This window comes from Lissotriton helveticus, chromosome 1_1 (genome assembly GCF_964261635.1).
Source record: "Lissotriton helveticus chromosome 1_1, aLisHel1.1, whole genome shotgun sequence".
NCBI classification, from domain to species: domain Eukaryota; kingdom Metazoa; phylum Chordata; class Amphibia; order Caudata; family Salamandridae; genus Lissotriton; species Lissotriton helveticus.
In genome coordinates, this window is record NC_136057.1 from 146,678,902 (window position 1) to 146,694,111 (window position 15,210).

At 55.9% G+C, this 15,210-nt stretch overlaps 1 protein-coding gene across 1 annotated transcript; it reads right to left on the reverse strand.

The window, feature by feature from the left end:
• Positions 1-12,954: 12,954 nt before the first annotated feature.
• Positions 12,955-13,617, reverse strand: LOC144768317 (histone deacetylase complex subunit SAP30-like). Its single transcript, XM_078651896.1, has 2 exons — positions 13,267-13,617; positions 12,955-13,224 (listed from the first exon to the last, which is right to left on the reverse strand). Exons 1-2 carry the CDS (start codon positions 13,615-13,617, stop codon positions 13,003-13,005), a joined length of 573 nt encoding a protein of 190 aa, XP_078508022.1. The 3' UTR covers positions 12,955-13,002.
• Between the last annotated feature and the right edge of the window lie 1,593 nt (positions 13,618-15,210).

The window sequence follows — 15,210 nt, forward strand, 5'->3', positions numbered from 1 at the left end:
TAGTCCACAGTGAGCATCGAGAGCGGGCGATAAGCCGCTCTTGCGGTAGGAAGCCCGCCCTTCTTCAGTAACGGCACTATGATCGCCTCCCACGCTTCTCCATACACCTGATGCAACTGAGGCGCTAGGAGGTCAACGTACGAGGCGTAGAACTCCACCGGCAGTCCGTCACCACCTGGCGTCTTCTTCCTGGCCATGTGTTTAATCGCCGTTCTAACCTCCCCCAGGGATACGGCAGCACCTAGCGCATTCCCCTGTTCTGAGTCCATCTGCGGTAACTGTGCCTCATCTAAGAAGGCATCCAACACGGCCGGGAGGACCGACAGTCTGCTCTGATAGAGCTCCGAATAGTAAGCCAGAAACTGATCGTTAATCTCCTTTTGTGAATAAACCAAGTCCCCCGCAGGCATGGCCAACGACAGTATCGGCGTACCCCTAGATTGGGGGTTGGCCAGCCACGCTAACAGCGAGCCGACCCGGTCCCTCTCAGCGTGCGCCCGCACCATGTACTCCCGATAATCATGGCATCGAAGCCTCTCAACTTGGGTGGCGACCCGCTCCTGAGCTGCCAGCACCTCCTCCCTACCGCTCCCATCCACATGACTAGCCTTCTCCGCCTGCCGCAGTGAGGCCTCCTCCCACTCTATATCATCTAGCAATGTCTTACGTATCCCCGCTGAGGACGAGAGGCACGCGCCTCGCACCACCACTTTAAAGGCGTCCCACTCGGTCGCCCTGGTAGTCGCGGACCCTGCGTTCTCCTGAAAATAACGTTCAATGCACTCCCGCACCTCAGCGTTAAACACCGGATCTTCCAGTGCCAACGGGTTCAGCCGCCACGTGGGGACCGGCTACTGCTGCCTGGACCAAAGGACCGTGAGCAAACAAGGGTTGTGATCCGAGATGGTTCTCGCTAGGTATTCGCTGCTGCGCGTGAGTTCCTGGGCCCCAGGTGTACAAAGAACAGTGTCAAGGCGCACGTGGAGGTCATGAGGCGCGGAATAAAATGAGTAGTCCCTGTCAGCGGGGTGATGTGTCCGCCAGGTGTCTAAGAGACCCCACTTTTCTTGCCAGTTCTTCCGTGCCTTGGCCACCCTGCGCACCACTGATTGCTCCAGCGGAGGATGAGAACGATCCATCTCTACGTCCACCACCGAGTTAAAGTCCCCCCCATAAACACCGTGCCCACCAGCAGAGTCGCCAACCTCCTCGACAGCGCCGAAAAGAACGCAGCCTGATCAAAGTTTGGCACATAAACACTGCAAAGCGTAACGTCCCGGCCATCCAGACGCCCTAGTACCGCCACAAACCTCCCATCTGAATCCACCACCGTAGTCATGGGCTGGAAGGGGACACCTGCGCGCACCCAGATCAATGCTCCCCGTGCATGAGCGGAATAGATAGTATAGAAGAGTTGCCCCCTCCATCGCCGCTGCAGCGCTTGCCCCTCTGCTTGAGTTAAGTGCGTTTCCTGCAAAAAAGCCACCTGGACCCCCCTGCGGACCAAATATGCATGCACCTTATATCGCTTTCTCATGGAGTTGAGCCCCCGCACATTCCAGGTAACACATTTCAGTTCAAGTCTAGCCGCCATCTATAGGCCTGTAGCTGAGTCCAATCCCACACAACCCTAGCGGCACACTGACAATCCCCTGCAACATGTAACAGCCCCAACCAACCCCCCAACCCACCCACCCCCAGAACAGGCGCCAAACAGTTGTTACCCATCCAAACCGTACCCCCGTCAACGAGGGAAACTCTGGAGACTACCAGAGACTCACAAGTTATGTGAGATAGAGGGGGGTGACTCCAGACCAGCCAGGCCGGACAACAAGAGACCCACCACACCGTGATAGGCCGATCCCGACTAAAGAAGACTCACCCTCCCAGCAGCGCCTCAGCCCAATTGAGTTCACAGTTCACTAGGGCCCTCACGCACCCCGGCAATACCCCGGCAAGATAGGAGAGAGCGTCCCTCCCAGCGCCCCAAAGAATGGTTCCCCATCGTCCCCCCCAATGTCAACCGTGCAGGCTGAGCATGCCCCCTTACTGTACTGCGCTCAGTTGCCTGAGTATCATTCGTCCATTAGTCCATCGGCCGTCTGTGGGGTAACCTGAGGTAGCTCCCCAGGGTCCTTCTCCGAGCCCCCATCCGAACCTCCTGTGTCCGCTTCATCAGAGCCCAACCGGGAGCCCGAGTCCATCAATGGGGCCTCCGTCGTCACTCCGGATATGACCGACACCGCCTGCAGGGCGGCCTGCCTCTCCAACTCCGTCTGTGATGCCGACGGGGACCTCCTGTTCTGCACGCGTCTCCGGTTGCGCCTACTCCTGCGCGGCTTCGGTCGGTCCTCCGTCGCCACCGCCCAGGTACCAGCACCATCCTTGCCCACTCGGTACCGTTTCAGCCATTGCCAAGCGTCCTCCGGTGTGTCGCAGAACGTCGCCACTCCATCCACCAGCACTTTCAGGCGCACCGAGAACAGTAAGGAGTACTGCACTCCTTCCTCGCCGAGGGCCCTCTTGACCGCTAAGAAGGAGAAACGACACCGTTGGACCTCCTGGGAGTAGTCGGGGAAAAGAGACACAGACGCGTTGTCTACCTTATAGGGGCCAGCCGACCTAGCTTGCCGCAGGATGATGTCCCGGTCCCTGAAATGCAGCAGTCGAGCTATCACTGGCCGGGGAGGGCGGCCCGGGGCAGGAGGTCGGGCCGGCACCCTGTGAGCCCTCTCCAGTGTGTAGAAATGCGTCAGGCCCTCGGGGACCACCACATCCCACAACCAGTTTTCCAGATAGGGGACCATGTCGCTCCCTTCAACATTTTCAGGCAAACCCACCACTCGGATGTTATTGCGCCTATTGCGCCCTTCTGCATCAGCCGCTCTCCTTTCCAAGTGCTGCACCCTGCGCATTAAGTCCTCCAGTGTGACGTCCGCCGCTTTCTGGGCCGGTTCTAGCGTCTCCAGCGCCAGCTTCGCAGATTTGACTCGATCAGCGAGCTTGTCGTGGTCCGCCTTCAGGAGGCCTAGGCCTGTGGAAACCTGCGCAATGTCCTGACGCAGAGCTTCTCTAGTGTCCCCTATGGCTTTGAGGATCTGATCCATTTGTTGCTGTTGTAGCCCCGCAGTCTGGCTGTCCATCGGGTGCTGCCCGTGAACTTCAGGGGAGTCCTCCGCCGGGTCAGCCGGCACTGTGCCCGCTCCCTTCCGTGGCTTCCCCATGGCGCAACACTGGGTCTCGCCAGTCGAGCCTGGCGCCAAGAGTCAGTCTTGCAGTGTACCCCGGGCTATAATGGGACCGCGTCCCCGTGGATCTGGTCATGCAAGGAGCCAGGACTGCGCGTACAAGATGGTCTCTGGGTGGCGCTGCAGGTCCACAGGCACTCGTCGTATCAAAGGGGCACCGCCCGGCAAGTTCAACGTCCGGCGGCGAGGCCCACCAGTGATGCGGAGCCGTCACGGTTCCTCGATGGGCACAGGGAGATCAGGCCGGCAGAACCCACACCCGGGGGGGGGCCCAGTGCGACCCCAGGTCCCTCACCCGAGCACGCAGGGGGCCGCTGTAGTAAAGTCGTGTCCGCGGGCCCGCCCCGCTACTATGGGGCGCCCAGAAGCCCTCCTGAGTCCAGGGCCCTGTGGCGCAGATATCAAGGCGCCACCACCCGAGTCCGCACCGGGTCAGAAATGGGCCCCCTCGGCCCGGTCACGTTCAAACTGTGAGCCCGCCAGCCATCAGTCCTGCAGCTCGGCGATGGTGACCCCAGCAGGCCAAGCGCCTCTCACCGCTCCCAGCTCCACAGCGGCTCCGCTCCCCGGCCGGGACCCGCGGCTCCGGTGATCCAGCCAGCCGGCCGTAAGGGAGAGCCACTCCCCTCGGCAACAGCGCCCGCCGGGTCCGCTTCAGGCAACGTCCCCCTCCGGGATCAGGCCGCGCTGCCGCCTGGGCACGATGACGCCACCACACCTTCTCGCCGGGTTCCTGCGCTCCCGGGCAGCGCCCAGTTGCCACTCGAAGTACACAGGTACTAGTGCAGGGCGCCCGCGTCAAACCCCGCCAGGGGGCCGTCTCGAGGCCGGCGCCAACTGCCGCTCGTCCGCGGGGGACCGGGTCTGCAGGCGGCACCTCAGCAATTGAGGCCGGGGATCCGAGGGTCACAGTAGGCCTTCAGCAAGATGGCTGACCACCGTAGATGGGGCGTCTCTTAAACCTCCGGAGTTGAGGCAACTGAGGGTCCCTCCATGCACACAACCCCAGCCGAGGTGCCCCATGCCTCCTAGGGACCACGCTGGGTCGGCGGCGCCGCCGGAGAAGGTCTCGGACAGGATAAGTACCGAGATCGGCCCGGAGCTCGGGGTTCAGGCGACCATGCTCGGCAGAGTCCAAGCCACGCCCCTGTCCCCTCTCCCTTGCCCACCCTTCCAGCAATCGAGCCCCCAACTCACCCGCCGATGGGGGGTACCCCCACCACAACTTCCCCATGAACGCCACTGCCGCCAATTTACCCGCAATCGTCCCCCTCGACAAACCCCTGTCCATCAGACTCAACATGAACCGTACCACCAGCTCCTCCCGCTGCCAGGGACCCCCTGCCTTACCGCACCCGAGTGCCGAAACTCCTATCACGCCTGCGCGTACGCCTTCCACGTGGACGCGGTCACCAACGCCCTCACCAGCTGAACAACCCGGCGTCTCCTACTGACCAGAGCTCCCTCGGGACCGACGTCTTGACCTTCTCCGCCGCCGTGGCTAGCCCATGGAACCTCTGCCACTTTGAACGAGACAAAGCATCCGCAATGTCATTGTCTACTCCCGGAATGTGGCGCGCATGAAACATAATGTCATTTTCCAAACAGCGCAGCACAAAGACTCTCATCAGCTTCAAGCGAAGTTAAGATGCCCAACGAGGACCTGGACCTCCCGTACCAACACTTTCTGCTTGCCCAGCATGTCGCCCACTAATGCCAACATGACCGACTTCTTGTCTTCCGGCAGGCGTGCTTCCATGGCCGCTGAGTCGAGCTCTATACCGAGAAAGGACAACACCGTACTGGGACCGTACGTCTTCTCTGGCGCCAGAGGAACCCCAAACTCCACCATCATCCCCACCAAACTGTCCAGCAGCCGGTGGCAGTCCGTTGCACCGGGTCGCCCCACCAGGAAGAAGTCATCCAGATAGTGCATCACCGCCTCAGAGCCTGTGCGCCTGAAAAAAGCCCACTGCAGAAAGGAACTGAATCGCTCGAACAAAGCGCAGGACGCTGAGCATCCCATCGGCAATGCCTTGTCCACAAAAATGCCACAGTCTAACTGAATCCCCAGTAACTGGTGGTCCTACGGGTGGAGCGGGAGCAAGCGGAACGCCGACTTAATGTCACACTTCGCCATCATAGTGCCCCGCCCCACTCCCGCCACAAGCCTCCGCGCCACGTCCTCTGATGAGTAAGACGCCACGTCCGTCGAGATGAAATCGTTGACTGACCCCCCTGCCGGTCACGACAGGTGTTGTATCAGTCGGAATTGCCCCGGCTCCTTCTAGGGCACCACCCCAATCGGGGAGATGATCAAACCAGGCATTGGCGGCTCTACTAATGGGCCCACCATGCGGCCCTCCTTGACCTCCTTCAACAGCTTCTCCCTCACAATACCCTTGTGAGCATTCACCGACTTCAGATTGTCTGCCCAGCGCGCAATCCGTGGGCCTCATAGCCCAGCCGAAAACCCTTCCGGAACCCCTGTCGCAAAACGGCCGCATCGTCTGCCCGCTGATACTCTGCCAGCCAGGGTTCCCTCCGCGCCAGCCTAACCGGCGTACAAGCCTTTCCCTAGATTCCCAGACCCCTCCCCCCACCCTGAGAACCTCCGCTTTGCGCTCCTCCCTGCGCGGGCTGTTGTCCCGGCGGCCCGACGACACCCCAGCAGCGTACCACTGGGTGCCTCCGCCCGCATTTTGAGCACTCGTGCTGGAAACGGCACACTTGGCGGCCACACGCCCCCTTATTGAAATCCAGCAGGCCCCAACTGGGTTCTGCCCAGTGGACTCACCCTGCCCCACCCCACCGTGGGTGGGGCGAGCTGAAAAGGGGGGCCGGCACGAGCGGCAGACCGCTGGCCATATACACCGTGCGCCCAAACTTTGCCCCGCCCATCATTTGCTGGTAAAGGTCCGAATCCAGCTCCCCCCACTTTGCCTCCGGATCGGGCGCCATACGCGCCCGGAATTCCTCATCATAGTGGGACCAGGCGTACCAACCATACGTCACCTGTGTCCTCCACACCACATCCATGTACTTAAAAAACGCAATGGACCGATCCGGAAACTTCTCACAATATACGCTGGCGTATTTGAGGAAGGTCGCTGACCAATTGTCAATCGTCAAAGGAACCTTGGGGCGCCGCGCCAACTCCTGCTCCTCCTCCTTGGACCCCTCCTTCGAAGTCAGCTCCCTATGCAACAGCTTTAAGATATCATTATACTCCCCCTTCCAGATCTTCTCCTTCGTCCCCGCCGACAGGTGCGCCCCCAGCGGCTTGGTCACCCCCATGTACGGGAGTTTGCGCCCGCCCCGCCTTCGCGCCCCCGTATCTGTATTTTCACCAGCGCCTGTCCTCGCGCTCCCCGACTCTGCCTCCCCGCCGACACCGATCGCGCCGTCCGTGCCCACCCCCGTGTCTCTCACGTAACAGCCCTTCACTAACCGCCCTCCTTCATCCCCTCCAGCATCCGTCCCCACCGACACCTGCACACAGCGCCGCTTGCCCGCAAAACTCCCCACTCCGTCTCCAACCTTACCTGGCATCAAGGTCGGCGTCCGCACTGGATCCTGCCACCTAAACAGTTGAGCTGAGGGGGCTCTCACTCTGGGCAGGTCCTGTAACACACTGCCAACAAGATTACTCGATCCCCCCTCCCCCTCCCGTATCTCCCCCTCCTCCTCAGACTCCCCCGCTCCAACATCCCGCACACCCCGGCTGTCCCCCATGGACTCCAGCCGGCTCAACCCTGCCTTTTCCCTGCACACCCGCATCAAATCCACCAGGTCCACACACTCACTCTCTCCCACCGCCACACTCGCACCAAGAATTGAAGTGAATGGAACTGCAGGCACCACCCTCCCCCCGGCGGCCGGCGTGACCCTTCAGGGGGCTGGGCGATACTTCCCGTCGCCGCCCAAAGCTGTCCCATGGCATGTCCCACGTTGGAGCGCGACCACCCGTACAAGGCAGTGCCGGCCCATCCCCTCGGTAGAGCGGAGCCACATGCTGCTCACCCGAGCACCTCGCCAACCTGTCCTGCCAAAGAAAAAAGGTGGAGTCCAGCATGCCGGGGTGAAAAGGCCCCCCATGCCCCCCAGGAGCTGCCCTCACCCCAACCTCTCTGCGCACCCTGTCCCCACCCCGCCGAGGGACTCCCCTCCACGCCGGGCGCCCCAAGCCCCCACCTGCTCCCCTTGACCCCCACCCCCGCTCCTCCCCCCATGCCGGCCACCGCGGCCCCACTCCCCCTCCCCACCTCTCATACCCCCAACCCTGCCCCGCCTCCCCAATCCGGCCCCCTCCACTCCCCTCCTCCCCCCCCTCCCCTGCCCCCGTCCACCTCCCTCCCACCACACCCAGACCCCAGCTCACCCGCCTGTGCTGCACCTCCCCACCCCTGCCCCCCCCGGGCCCTCCCCAGCAACGGAGACCTGCTTGGGCCCACCATGCTCGCCCCCTCCCCCGATGATGACCCCCAATACAAATCGCTCTCCCCGCCCCCCTGACCACTCTCCCCCCTTCGCCTTCCTCCTCTTCCATGTCTGACTCCTCGATGAGCAGTGGAGACCCCGCCCCCCCGGCACCCTGCCTGTCCCCCCACTCTCCCCACCCCCCATCCACTAGCTCCTGGGGCAACCCCACCCCCCTCACAGGGCCCCCCAACCCCTGCCAACTCGCCATCACCACCAAAACCTGCCCCCCCGCGTTGGCCCCCGTGCCTCCCACCCCATTACCAGGGCCCCCGGATCCTTCCCCAGCCAACCCCCCTCGCCCCCCGGCCCCGCCCACAAAAACCAGCGCAGGGCGCCCCCTTGCCTCCTCCCGCCCCCCTCCGGGACCCACCCCGCATCACTGCCTTGCCCCGCCGGCCGCCTTTGCCAGCCCCCTTCCCGCCCCTCCCACCTCCCTGGGCCTTCTGTGGCCGAGACCACGGTGGCCCACACGCAGTCACCACGGCGGTCTTACCTGGAGGTCGGGCCGCCCCAGGTCCATGCGGCCCGCCTCCCCCAGCAGTCTGAGAGCCTCCTGCACACGGGGGTCGCAGAGCACCGCCATACTTCCCACACCGCACAGACAACAAACGAGGGGCCCAGCAACCAAGTAAGGCACCACGCCAAATGCAATACCGCGCACACCAGGCCTAACCACGACAAAAACTCCAAAAATTCTCTGATGCCAGCTGCTGTGTCACTGCACCAAAATGGTGGACAGTGACACAGGATGTCCGTTCATGTACGCTTCCAGCCCAAAAACAGCCCAACTATAGCCCAAAAAACCTTCCCCCAGCCCAAACAGCCCGAACAGCCCTACTGGGTCTCTGGTGCCCCCAACCCCCCATGGCCCCAAAACTACCCGTGGGGGCAAGCCTCCCGTTGGTCGGCTGCCCCCCCAAATCCCCATTCCTCTCCGCTCATGAGCTCGAAGCTTCTCTTCTCTTCCAAAATAGTTATCGCTGCATATTTGTAACTGATTTCTTAGTTTCCTTGCCACACTCCACCTTGCAAGTCTCAAATAAAACACAAGAGTGAACGAGACAGTCACCTTCACCATCTGTCTCGGGACTCATGCCTAATTAAGGTGCCTATGTTCACAAATACAGGAAAAAAGGGGTAATCAAGGGAGAAAAGTAAGACCGAAAGGTTGGGGTGAACTGCAGGCGTGTGAATGCAGTGATGAAGGCAGAAGGAGGGCACAGTAAGGAAGAGAAGGGGTGGAAAAAGGGAAGAGAGAGAAATAAGGGAAGAGAATGAAAGACAAGGCAAGGAGAGAGCGGAAAATGGTTGGGGTGAAGTAGAGGGACTGCAGAGACATGTGCACTTTAAGAGTGCATGCCGAAAAGTAAAACAAGTACATTAGAAATACGTGCAGTCAGGCTGTCACAAGCCATGCATTGGCAAATGCACAACTAACACATACAAAGGAGGCCTAACCACTAATGGCTTAAGTTTCACAGCTGCACGGGCTGATGTTTTCATTTTAAAACAAGCCCCGGCTTCTGATGTGGCTTTAGCACTAGAGTGGGTGCCTGCATCAGCCCTGGGGGACTGGTGAGTGTGCGTTGCCCCAGGTGGACTGGTGAGTGCTGTTGCGCTCTGTAGTACAGCTCCTGGATTCACAAAGGTTTTTACTCTAGTGAAGCCACTGGGAGATTATTACAAGGGCTGAACAAACAGATAGTGCCATGCAGCTGATGTGCACACTGAACACTAGAATACTGACCTTTGCATGCAATACCTTAAAAAAAATAGCTTCACAAAAATGTATGGAAACAGTATTTGGTCACTGGGAAACTGATAAGAGAACCATGCGAGGAACAACAGGAAACAGTATGCACAGGAACCAATCGAAAGCAAGGAAAGCAGGGGACAGGAGGCAAGCCCCTTTTAAGATTTAAATTAAATACAATAGATTTCACAAGCTCAGTAACTGTGCAGGCGAAACATAAAAAGATACAGGAAATGCAAAGATAATTTAGAAGCAAAACAAAACAGTAAGGAATGATACAAAAAACAAACTATTTATACAATTTGAAGACAACAGAGAGAAACTATAACCAACCAAGATATGGTAAGGGCATTCTGAAAAGGTAGAACAGGATAACTAAAGACAGAGTGAAGGGAAGAAGAAGCATGGATGGGGGAGCCATCAATAAAATGGAGAGGCAGCAATAAAGTGAGGACAACAATATGGGAAGTATTTGTGTTTTAGTGACTTGGCAGATAGAAAACTGAATTGACGATTCCAGGTGGATGAGGACAAAGATAGCGTAGATCACAGCTTTCCAAACCTTTCATGTTGGAGACACACCTTTTTGTTAAATTTTTTACAGGAACACGGTAACGCGAGCGAGCGCAGCGAGCTAGCCCGAACCACCCACAACCCCACACACAACCCACACGCACAACCCCACACACACACACCCCTCCACACCCCCCCACACAGACACACCCCCACACACAGACACAACCACACACACAACCACACACACGCAACCCCACACACACCCACACACAACCACAACCCCACACACAACCAAACACACACTACCACACACACTAACCCACACACAACCACACACAACCCCACACACAACCACACACAACCCCACACAACCCCACACACAACCCCACACACAACCCACACACACACCCCCACACCCTCACCCCCCACACCCCCCCTACACCCCCCCCACACACAGACACACCCCCACACACAGACACAACCACACACACGCAACCCCACACACACCCACACACAACCTCACACACTACCTCACACACAACCCCACACACATCCCCACACACAACCCCACACGTATGCTGCGTGGATCTGGTGTCACCTGATGGTCCAGTGTAGTGCACTGTCTGTTGTCTCTGCGGTTCCCCAGCTCAGAAAATCGTGTGTGGCCTCCCCCTCAGTAGTCACTTCCGGGCAAGCGTAGTCCACACCCCACTTCCCCGCGGGTACTCAATGCGCGGGTGATGGATTGCGCCCTCAGGAACTTAGTCCATCTGGCAGGCGCTGGGAGGCCTCACTCCAAAGATATCAGTGGGGAGGGAGGTTGCATTCTCTCATCACAGGGACAGAAAGTAGCAATCAGCAATCCAGCCAGCACTCCGAGAGTTTATCAGGCAGGACCCAGCACCAGGAAATGTGCCTATTTTAAGGTGAATGTGAACACTGTGCACAGGCTTTTTGCAGTCACTCAGAGTGAAGGGATCCAGAGGGTAAAGTGGACAGTCCCACTGCCTGCCCCATGCTGTATGTTGGGGAGAGTGGAAGCGAGACGTCCATGTTAAATTAACAAAGCGATAGTTAAAGTCTGCTGACCAAAAGCTTGTCTATTCATGTGTAAAAAGGTATGATATTTTTGAAAAAACAGAGGGTGAAACAACTAAAGCTGTCTCAAAGAGCAAACTTTAAAAAGAGATTGTGTTCAGTGCAACAAAATGGGACCTGCCATCCCCTTAAGGCAGAAACAATAAATTGTGAAGAGCGCACTGCTATAGAGTTTTGGCAAAACATTCGTACATTGTCCAGTAGATGGCAGTGCTTTCCGCGTTGGAATTCGTGTTTACGCGCACACTCTCGATCTCGTGTTGATATTAAGTGCAATAATAATTTATTTCACATTTAAAACAAACAGCAAATATGTATAGCTTCTAATGTTTTGAATATTAAATGAACCTACAAGAAAAACATCCGTTTATCAGTATTTTTCATACATTAAAATATCCAATTCCAGTTTAAAAGACAAATAACAAATCATAACATTCTGTGAAGTATAATAAATTATTTAACAACAAGGGGTGGTGATGGACAGAGTTTCTGAATTAAGCAGAATACTCTCACCCAGTCAAGAGATCAGGGCTAGATCCAACACCGTTTTTTAGCTCACTGCACCATCCCAGTTCAGAACCTGGCTATATGCAAATTAGTCTGTTCCTGTCCCAGTGCATGATGGGAACAGGGCAAACCAAACTACCAAGCCAATTCTTACACTGGGAAGGAAACAATCTTCCGGGGACCGGATTCTGGCATTTCAGCCGTCGGCGGCCCGGCTTGCTTGAATCCTGATGGTGCAATGAGCAAGGGACTCACATCTGAGTATACCCTTCCACGCTTAGGGTGGACAAAATATTTAACAACAAGGGGTGGTGATGGACAGAGTTTCTGAATTAAGCAGAATACTCTCACCCAGTCAAGAGATCAGGGCTAGATCCAACACCGTTTTTTTAGCTCACTGCACCATCCCAGTTCAGAACCTGGCTATATGCAAATTAGTCTGTTCCTGTCCCAGTGCATGATGGGAACAGGGCAAACCAAACTACCAAGCCACTTCTTACACTGGGAAGGAAACAATCTTCCGGGGACCGGTTTCTGGCATTTCAGCCGTCGTCGGCCCGGCTTGCTTGAATCCTGATGGTGCAATGAGCAAGGGACTCACATCTGAGTATACCCTTCCACGCTTAGGGTGGACAAAATATTTAACAACAAGGGGTGGTGATGGACAGAGTTTCTGAATTAAGCAGAATACTCTCACCCAGTCAAGAGATCAGGGCTAGATCCAACACCGTTTTTTAGCTCACTGCACCATCCCAGTTCAGAACCTGGCTATATGCAAATTAGTCTGTTCCTGTCCCAGTGCATGATGGGAACAGAGCAAACCAAACTACCAAGCCAATTCTTACACTGGGAAGGAAACAAGCTTCCGGGGACCGGTTTCTGGCATTTCAGCCGTCGTCGGCCCGGCTTGCTTGAATCCTGATGGTGCAATGAGCAAGGGACTCACATCTGAGTATACCCTTCCACGCTTAGGGTGGACAAAATATTTAACAACAAGGGGTGGTGATGGACAGAGTTTCTGAATTAAGCAGAATACTCTCACCCAGTCAAGAGATCAGGGCTAGATCCAACACCGTTTTTTAGCTCACTGCACCATCCCAGTTCAGAACCTGGCTATATGCAAATTAGTCTGTTCCTGTCCCAGTGCATGATGGGAACAGGGCAAACCAAACTACCAAGCCAATTCTTACACTGGGAAGGAAACAAGCTTCCGGGGACCGGTTTCTGCTAAACAAATCTGAAAGAGGAATTTTCATTTCAAACAATCAACCGTCAGCCAAACACGCGATCAATAAAGAAAGTAAAGCAGAGCAGCAGGCCTGCAAAAGCAAAATACTGACGACCGTATGGACCACGAAAAGTCTTTAAGAATCCCTATACTTACTTCCAAATACGAAATCAGTGAATACAGCCGTCAGACTTCTGATCTGGTTTATGCTTTTCATTCTTCACCGAGCAGATGAAATAAGTCAAGGTATCCTTCTCATTCACTGGAATCGACCTAAAATGGCATCCAATTATTTCAACAAGCTGCGCTTTGTTCAGCCCTGGTCTGGCTTGCAACTTGAAATGTCTTTTGTATCTTCTCAGTGTATTCACTTGTAATTGAAATAAGTCAACCTTACAAACTCCTCCATCGGTGCTACCGCTCATCTTTGAGACCTCTGGTGTGTCAATGTCATGTAGAGGGGAGTCAATTTCTTCATCATCACTGCCTTTTCTTTTCCTTCTATAACGAAGAGTCTGGATTAGATTTTTGTGAAAATCACAAATGTAAAGATACTTTGCGCTCTTGTCCAGCTCTATCTTGACCTTCTTCTGCGCCATGCTCTTCAGGATCCTCTTGCTAAAACTTGCATTCCCTGCAACACGACAGCAGCGTTCTCCTCCCTCCTCCCGCAGACAACAAATCTGCCCCGCTCCAGGACCAGGGGCGGGTAGTTCGGGAACCGCAGCAAGCACCTCCGTCTCATCGCTGCCATCCTCAGCCAAGGAAGCAGGAAATCCATTCATATTTCAACTTGATTCGGCCTGAAGCGCATCTGCAAACTGAGCTGAGCACAGAACTCAGTCGCATACGAAAGCGGTGACTGGGATGCCAGTCTGCGCAATGCGGGCCGACCGACTTGTCTCCGCAGGGGACCCTCATAAGAGGGCGGACCCCGCAGTGCCACAAGATGGCAAGTGCAGCAGCCCTATAGGTCGCCAGCTTCTAGCTGCAGGCGCGTCACTTCTGGGTGGGGGGGGGAGGGTCAGGGTACTTAGGCTTCCCCCTTCCTCTAGGCAGCCTCTTTGTCGTCCTACTTCCCTCGATGTTGCCGAGTTGAAAGTTCAGGCCTTCTTACTGTGGGCCAAAGATAACAAGAAGAGCCACTCCTGGATAACAGGCCACTTAGCAGCCATTAGCCACAACGCCAAGATGAAGGGACAGGCTGACCCAACTAGGACCTTTGTTATTAGGGCAGCTTTAAAAGGGTGGGCTAGAGGTGAACCCAAAGCTCCTGACAACAGATCGCCCATTGACTTTCAGACACTTCAAAGCATGATCAATTGCTAGCCCCAGGTTACCTCCTCTGTTTTTGAGGCGGTTTTGTTAGCATCCACGTTCAGCTTAGCTTTCTTTGGCGCTTTCAGGATCTCCGAGCTTGTGGCCAGATCAAAGAACGACACGTCAGGTGTAGCAATGCTGTTGCTGGATGTGTCAGTGATAGGTGATGCTCTCAAGATCACCCTGCGTCAATCCAAAACTGACCAGCGGGGAAGGGGGAAAGTGTTTTGGTTACAAAGCCTAGGCGTGCCCAAGTTCTGCCCAGTGAGCCTTCTGGCGGCTTACGTAGCCATCTGCCCGACAAGTGCTGGGTACCTCCTCATGCACTCAGATGGCACCCCTCTCACCAAATATCAAGTGGAACATGTCATGCAAGCATGTTTGGTTTCCGCAGGTGTTCCAACACAGGGCAAGCGTTTTTGCACACACTCTTTCCGCATAGGCGCAGCTACCACAGCTTTCTCTGAAGGTACAAGTAGAGGGAATAAAACAAGTGGGGAGATGGAATTCAGATTGTTACAAGAGGTACATCAGACCAGTAAGCAGCATTTCGTTTTCAGAGATTGTAGCAGATTTATATGCGTGTGTTTGTTCAGGGACTGAAGGCAGTATCTGTGTAGCTTTCAGGGACCATGGCCCCGTCCCACAAACTAAGATATGTTTTGTATCGTTTTGCAGTGTGGTTTTAATGCCAGTGTGGTTTTAAATGCGTGTTCAATAAAAGTAGTTACCTTCACCACTTCTCTTTATTTACCAGGAACCACAGTCTGGGTGCTGGGCGACGAGGGTGTCTCCAAGTTGGCTCTGTGGGCTGAAACCAGAAAGTGGAACCATGGGTTTAGCAAAACCCAATTTGTATGGCGCGGAGTCAATGGCTTGCGTTGGAATGGGGTGCTGGGCATTCTGAAACAGGAATTACAGGGGACCCCCATCCCCCAGACGTGCTTATACTACACCTGGGAGGGAATGACTTACCTATTCTGGGAAAAAGATTCCTGCTGAGGGAAATGAAAGTGAACATTTCCAAGATCAACAACTTATTAGGATCTTGCGAGCTG